We start from the raw sequence: 7,910 nt of genomic DNA on the forward strand, positions 1-7,910 counted from the left end.
TTAAATATATATATTATTATAAGTCTTTACAAACTATTTCATTGTTTAAGCAAGGAGCGTGACTGAGGACCACTTTAATCCCTCCTTCCCTGGGGAGGGAGAAGCGACGTCGGCTGTGAATCCACCAGAAACCTAGCACGTTCCTTAGCAGAGACCCGGGGCTGGCTGGCTTGCAGGCACACAAACGGGCACAGAGGGGACACGGAGGCCGGCATTCACTCTCAGTCAGTCCTTCACAAGGATGTTCTTTTTTCCAGCTTGTGCTTTGTGAGAAAGTACTTGAAGAATTCATATACCGACCAGGCGATGGCCGTTGAAGGCATCTGGTAAATGACACGTGCCTGCACCCCTCTGAAATACCCCGAGATGCCCCCCAGCTGATAGACAGTCTTGAAGGCATTCATCATGCCTGAGAGATGGCCGCTGATGTTCACGGAGCTCAAGGCCATGTTCTCTTGGGTGTTGAGCAGGGTCTTGCAGACATCCAGAGGAGTGGTGGCAGCGGCAGGCACGAGGGCACCGGAGACGATGTGGGACCGGGGGTTATACTCCCGGCGTGGGTTGATCTGCTCCTGCATGAATTCGTAGGTGATGAAGTGAATGGCCTGGAAGGGGACGTTCATGGTGAGCTGGGTGGTGTAGCTGCGGTAGAAGGCACCGAACCCCTCAGTCTTCTGCACTGTCCTTATACACGCCAGGACCGACTTGTGGGGAGAGTTGAACATCTGCATCCGCTGCTTCACCACTGGTCCAGGCGACGGCCGCAGGGGGTGAAGGCAGGGCAGGCAGCAGCAGGCAGGACAGACGCAGGGAGATAAAGACTTGTTAGCTAAGGCACATCTTTCGTGGTCCTCACAACACCAAGACTGAACCCTGCTCCAAGTCCATCCAAACCCAACCTCCCCTTCCAAGTCCGAACTGCTGCGACATAGAACAGAAATTTCGGTAGTTATGAGCTCCTTATCTACAAAGCTTTCACCAAAAGGCTGCATACATCCCCTGCTTCCCTCAATCTGCCCAGTGGCCCCCGAAAAACTCAACGCAACAAGTGAGGGAAGCAGGTCAGAGCTCGGCCCTGGTTGAGCAGCTCTCCACTTCTATGGGCTAATGCACTCATCTCAAGCTTAATTAGGGAATCTTTACTTCTAGCTAGAAAGGCATTAAGTCAGGCTGATAAGGACCCTCAGATGCATCTGTGAGGATGCAGAGCTGTTGTGCAGAAACACTGACAGACCAAGAGGGCAAGGGAAGAAAGTTGATTAAGTAACTGTACTTCATCTGCAGTCCAAAGTCTGGATATGGAACAAGTTCCATTGACTTAAGCAAAAAGCTAATTAATTTAATTCATTCAATCAGGATATGATTAAAAGCATTTTAAACACTAGAGACATGTTTTCCTTCAGGAAAACTTGACTTTGGGCCAACTCAGAAGTACTTAGCCTATTAACACTGAATAGGCTGGCAGTCCAGCTAATTCACTTCAGCTGCATCTCACTGTTGGTCCTCTGCATGCCAGACTCTACCTACCCAGGAAGGCTACTGCACTTGCCTAACGACGTGACTGAGCTCAGTTTTGTTTGGGTAGTCCAAAGCTTCAGAAAAAACACAGCCACTTCAGTAAAGATGCACTAGCAGAGCAGTAACAGCATCATGTTAGTAAAGGTGACACCAGTTTTCCTGGAAAGTCACGATACGCCACACAGATGCTGTGCAACCCCTTGGCAAGCAAGGGAAAACAGCCAGGCAGAATTTATCCCTTTACACTGGCCTGAACTCATTAAAAGCCGGGCAGAGTCACTAAAGCAAAGGACTTCAGCTGCTGAGGTGGGGCAAGGTGTCCTTGGTGCCTGCCCAGGCTAAGGGGGTGCAGCACCTCCCCATCAGCACAGGGCATTACCTTCAGCAGGGTTCTTCAGCAGAATTCATCCCTGCGTCGTGGAGTAGCGTGGCCACGCTCCCAGCTATGCCTGCAAGAGATAAGAGCATCCTTCAAAAAAAAAAAAGATTCAGAAGCCAGGGTCTTGCTCAGGCACTGCCATCCGTGGAGGTGGCAGCCGATGCCGCAGGCAGCCCGCAGGCCACCAAGCGCCCGGGTACTGCTGCCCCGGGGACCTGCAGCCCAGCGCCACAGCAAGCCCAAGGAAGCACCCAGCAACATTCCCAGCGGAGAAAAACCCACCCAGAGCAGCTGGACAGAAAGCAGGATCTGCTCACAGGATCACAGCCATCACCTTTGCTGTTCCCAGCAACTTGCAAGGCTTTGCCTACACAAGACACCACTGGCTACACTCAGCCTGCGCTGGACTGAGGGACGAGCAACGTTTAGAACTGGCTCAGCGCATCCATAATTAGGCATTTTCATTCCTTTACTCAGTCTACTTTTAAACACTAATTGCACAGATTCTGCAAACATCCAGCCAGCCATTAATGATTCTGCAGTTGGCTCTGGGATGGGCCTCTCGAGCCACACCTTCTCCTTTGATGTAGGTTTCCATCTCAAATTCTCTTGCCCAAATGAATTTCGGTCATTTCTCATTAACGCAGCACTTCAGTTTTCCTGCTGGTACTGAAAGCCTGTAACTACTTAAAAGGCAAACACAGGAAGCATATTACTAGCAAAAAGCAGCAAGCCAGAAAGATATTACATACCCTAAACTGAGCTGATAGAGTCAAGTGACTGCCATGGCAGATTCCTACCATCACATCACATCAAGGACCAGGCAGAAATGTCTTCTGCACAAGCCCTTTCGTAACACCCCTGGCTGCTCAATTAGAGCGTTTCTGCTGTTAGAGCAGTATTGCTGGACCTAAAAGCAAAAGCCTTCCTGGGAGAAGCAAAACCTTTAGCAAAGCACGTGAGCACACAGAGGATGCAGTGCACTCTACCATGCTGGAGCTCCAAGGGAGACAATCTGGAACAACCTGTACTTGGAACCTCCAGAGCTTTAGGCGATGCCCTCAACATAAAGCCAGAAACAGCCTGTGACTGCATCAGGACACCCCTTGTCCAGTGTATTGATTACTTGTGCTAGAATAATTTGAGATTAGAGAGCAGTACAGAAATCTAGATTAGACTAAGACTTTGGAGGGTGCACAACAGCGCGACCAAGCAGTCAGTAGTCCTAAGCGAGGGCACAGGTTTCGGAGGAGCGTGGGACCAGCACTCAACTGGAGGGCAGGCGCCACGCTTGCCCGCCTGACTTCCACGTGCCCCTCCAGCACTCCCAAAGTGGGTGTGCAACCCTGGGGTTATGTTTGCATCTTGCATCCTCCCCTATAGGTATTTACAGCAGCAGCCTGAACGTGGGCTGCCTAGGAGCTTTCCCAGGAGCAGAGCACAGTGAATGATGCCAGGCTAAGCATGTGAAGCCAGCGAGGGACAGGCTGTTAACGGCAAGCGTTTTTTCCTGTGTGTAAAAACCAAAAATACCATTGGCCAAGTGGCTGTTTCCTCCATGCTGGATAGTATCACTTAGAGATTTTTTCATTTTTTCATAGCAGGCAAAGTACATTGCGTGGGCAGGGCCAGCCCCCAGCATGGTGACATTAATCCCACGTAAAGGCCTCCAGAAACCCTCTGTAAGGACAATCTTCTTCAGAGCTTCGTACACGCTCCTGTACTGGGCTTTGGGGTCCGGCTGCAAGCTCTGCATCCTTGTCTGCAACAAAGCACACAGAGGGAGAGGTCTCAGTCGTTAATGCAACAAGCACGAGTCATAGAGTTAGCAAGCCACAAGACTTCCAAGATCTTTATAGGGATCAATTTATTCCCCAGTTGTGCCCGCGCCGGGGCCAGGGCACTATTCATCCACGCTTCGCCTGCCAGACCAGCAAGATTAAGTCCATGCTCCCATTGCAACACCAAAATGTTATGAGGCTGCTCAGACAAGCGCTCAGCAGAGGGAAATGTAACCTCTGCTCTTGTTTATGCACGGAAAGTACACGGAATTAAGCTAACGCCGTTGTTCAAAAGACTCTGTGAAGAAATACAGTTAGGTCTTTAATTGCCTCTTGCTTACAACACTCCCGGCTCTCTGCCCCAGCTTGTTTCTCCTGCAGTTGCTCAGCTGCTTGTGACACTTGGTGTGCAGAGTTAGTCTGCTCAATTGGGAAACAGGTTTCCTAGAAGGGCGAGCTGAGAAAACGGGGTCCTCGCAGCGACTCCCTCTCCGTGGAGGGCGAGACTGGGACCCCATTCTTCCGCACAGCGACCCGAGGAAGACCCAGCTGGTGGCCACGCATCCCCCAGCAGCCTGGAGAGCACAGAGCTGCCCTTCGCCCCATCTTCCCTCCCAGCTCCTGGTGCCCTGCAGCCACCAACGTCCCGAGCTAGGTGGTTCATCCACATCTTTCTTCAACAGTCCTCTACGAGCTTTTCTTCCACAGATTTTTGAAGGCAGCTAAGCTTCTGGCATCCAAAGTATCCTATTAAACTCACTGCCATCACTTAATTATGCACCGTGGGAAAAATTACTTCTTTTAGCTTGTTTCAGGCTGCTGCAGACTGATGCCGTCGCCCACCAGCAACTCTCAAAGTCCTTGCAATGACAATGCCAACCTGCGACGGGTGTTTGCAGGGCACGGACCCCAGCCACCTCTCACCAGCAATGAGACAGACACTGGTAGGGCTTGAAACTCTACAACCACCCCAACAAGACCGAGCAAATCCAGAGCATCAAGATGCAAAGGGCATTGCCACTCCTGCCGAGCAGCCCACAAGTCCTGCCAGGCTGCAACACAGCCGATACACCCCATCGCACCGAAACCGGTCTGAAGGGATAGAGCCTTTGGTAGTGGCCTCACGCCTTGAAACACAAACACAGAAGGCTCCTGGGAAAGGACATAGCCACAGGAGACGAGTGTTTAGCAACCTGCAACAGGATCCACCAAATGAATGCTCTTTTAAGGAGAAGCTTGACAGACGCAATTCAGAGGTCATTCGGGTTTGTCAGGAAGGATGCCTGCTGCCCCATCTTCAGAATAAAGTTTCCCCCCAAACGATTTGGCAGCATGCAGGCACCACTGCTGGCCTCGCAGGCAAAGCAACACCAACAGCTCCGTCCTCAGCAGAGATTCAACAGCCCTGAAAAAGCAAGGATTGCCCATGCCACCTCCACCTTCCTCACTGGAACATGTCCCTTCAAGCTTATCAACTCACTTCAGTAATTAGCCAGGAGGCAATACTACAGCTATGCTTTCGGGCAAGATTAAGCCAATAAAAATGTTCCATATTTGGACCTTTGCTTCCCCAAACCACTCTAGTTACCGGAACCCAAAGAGCACTTTCACAGACACTTCCTGAGACCGAGCAAAGGATCAGGGCTGAATTCAGGACTTTAACCCAGTATAATAAAACCAAGCTATGAAAGCACTAAAGCAATACGTGAGGCTAAGCCAAACAAATTATCATATTTGAAGTCAATATTCCTTAAAAAATTGCACAGGAATTATATTTGCAAAGTGACTTAGTCCAGCAGCTAGCTGAATTTCAGACTTAAGCAGACTTAGGGCCAGCAGTCAGGATAAGGCATCACCCTTCAACAGGGAATTTGGCAGCCTCGAGCAAAGCTTCCTGTTTCAGAGCACTAAATGCATCGTAACCTACGAACAGCGCTGGAAATAAACCCAAAGGCTCAGAAAAATCCTCCTTTAAAGGCAGCGACAACACTGAATTATCTTTGAATTTAAAAAACAGGTTTTAAACCCAGCTCTCAGCCCTCGCTGAGCAGGCGTAAGGGTCTTGCAACGCCTCCACGGGTCTCCACACCTTCCCGTTCCACAGATGCTCGTCAGGAGGGGCTGGGCAGGGGCTGGATTTCACGATGCCCCGGAGAAACTCCCGGCAGCCGCTCCACCGCCAGCGTGACTCAGCACGACCCACCGCTGCCGAGCTGGTTGCATCCAGCTGGGGTTTTGGGGTGGTGTTTTGTGTTTTGTTTGTTGGTTTTTTTCCCCCCCGCTCTGCTAGTTTTAACTTGAAGGCATTGCTTCACACTCCAGAACTGACCCCAGGAGATCTTGATCTCACCCTGGTCTATCACTGGGATGCCTTCGAAGCAACCGGTATAATTTAAGCACGCAGCAGCACCATCTCATCAGAAAGGTAATCAGGGATAAGTGCTCCTGTAAAGCAATAAACTATCAGCTTGGCATGTGCAGGACCAAAGCGCGTGGGGCCGTGTCATTGGGAATTCACCCTGAGTATCTTCATCCTTACCGCGGATCCAGTTGCTTTCACATGAGAATGGATAAATACCAATTTTTATTTTTCTGTTGATCATCTAAGCCACTCTTAGAGGGGTTCAAAAGCTCATACCATACCCCAGAGTGGGTGGCAAGCACGTGTTGTACCCACCTAACCCACACGCGCTGCAGTTTGCATCACCACCAGCACAGCCAGGTCCACAGGCTCGCACCTTTCATTAAAGCTGTGGACACAAACAGGACAAACAGCCCACGGAGTAACCAAAACCAGGATCTCCTGCATGGCTGCTGCAACGCAAGAGGCACAGAGCTGAAAACGGGTTCAGCTCTGTTCCACCCAGGATAAGTTTATCACGGTGCGATGGAGGACGATTTGCTATGAGCTACGCAGTCCTCGCCCCCCAGCTCTTGCCACCTACCCGAAGCCAGCAAGCTCCTCCAGGAGCCTCACCCCCCTGCTGTTAACCAGCCAAGAAATACTTCTCCACCTACCTGGATTAATCCTCATTGCATAAGGCAACAGAACGCACTGACAACCACAAGCATCCCGGGAGTCCTGGTTTCAGCTCAGGCACAAGAAGCAATACCAAAAGTCACAGCTTCGGGTTCATGGGGTTACCTGCTGCTTGCGGACCCGCGCCGTCTTTATGGATGCTGTTTGGGGGACAGCACCCAGCCTTCCTGCTGCCAGGAGCACCCGAAGAGTCCAGGGTCATTTTCTATCCGGAAGGGTTTTACTAACAAGAGTCAGATCTCTAGTTCTGCGTATTCTCTCAAAGGGTCACTGACTTGACATGCCACTGTACAAACAAGCTCAGATATAATTTGCCTTTGTTTTTTTGGTGGTTTTTTTTGTGTCTTTTTTTTCCTGAACATGGCATGCTTTCTCAAAGTTCAGCCTGCACGTTCATGTGACAGACAGCCACCCTGGTCTCCCTGCAGCTAACAAAAGACACCGAGAATACAATATGCTTTTACCAGGAAATAAGCAGCATTTCTGCAGCAACCCAGCCAGATCCTGCTGGCCGGAGAAGGCTTCACTTCTACATGACCCATGCCACGCTCAAGCTCTGAACTCCCTTTTCTTTTTTGCTAGGTTGTTTTTCAGCGAGAGAGGTTCCCCAGACAAGCAACACACTTGGTGTGGTACCCACCCTTGTCCACAAAAGCCCACGGGAGGGGAGCATAGGGTCAGCCCAACAGGTTAGCCGTGACTTTCCAGCACCCCAACACTATCAGCTGAAACAAGAGTAACTGCTCCTCCTGGACCTCTGTCGAGACCGGTAGATGCAGAACCTCCCACCACCAAACCCAAGCATCCCTAACCCCAAAGTCTAAATAAACCACAGTAAAAGAGCTCACAGGAGCTCACCTGCCCTGCCACCCTCAGCCTTGGGTGTTTTCTTATAAGCTGGGAAGCTCCAAAGTCTACTTGCAGAAGGCAGGTCACCCACAGTTGACTGTCCTTTGCTGGAGCCACCAAAACACTCGCTCCATCCCTCCCAACAAGCCCCATCGTGCGCTTGTCCTCCTCTCCTTTCCACCCCCCGCTCTGGCATGGCAGACATAGGCTCAATGTTTCCCTTACCCTTCGCCCCAGGAGTTCCCATTACAGTACGGGACCTCCTGCACCCGTGAGGAACCCCACGCGGCCGCAGAGTCAACTGACGGTCATCCGGTCACACCAGCTTGGTTAGGAGCGGTTC

At 51.0% G+C, this 7,910-nt stretch overlaps 1 protein-coding gene across 1 annotated transcript; it reads right to left on the reverse strand.

The window, feature by feature from the left end:
• Nucleotides 1-233: 233 nt before the first annotated feature.
• Nucleotides 234-3,659, reverse strand: LOC104627319 (mitoferrin-1-like; the record flags this gene model as incomplete). The annotated part of the gene is made up of 3 exons (XM_010295473.1): nucleotides 234-747; nucleotides 1,913-1,967; nucleotides 3,431-3,659. Coding segments are annotated over 3 exons (798 nt in total), but the record flags the coding sequence as incomplete, so codon positions are not given.
• Nucleotides 3,660-7,910: the final 4,251 nt, after the last annotated feature.

The sequence above is a fragment of the Phaethon lepturus genome, unplaced genomic scaffold (genome assembly GCF_000687285.1).
Source record: "Phaethon lepturus isolate BGI_N335 unplaced genomic scaffold, ASM68728v1 scaffold45719, whole genome shotgun sequence".
Lineage (NCBI taxonomy): Eukaryota > Metazoa > Chordata > Aves > Phaethontiformes > Phaethontidae > Phaethon > Phaethon lepturus.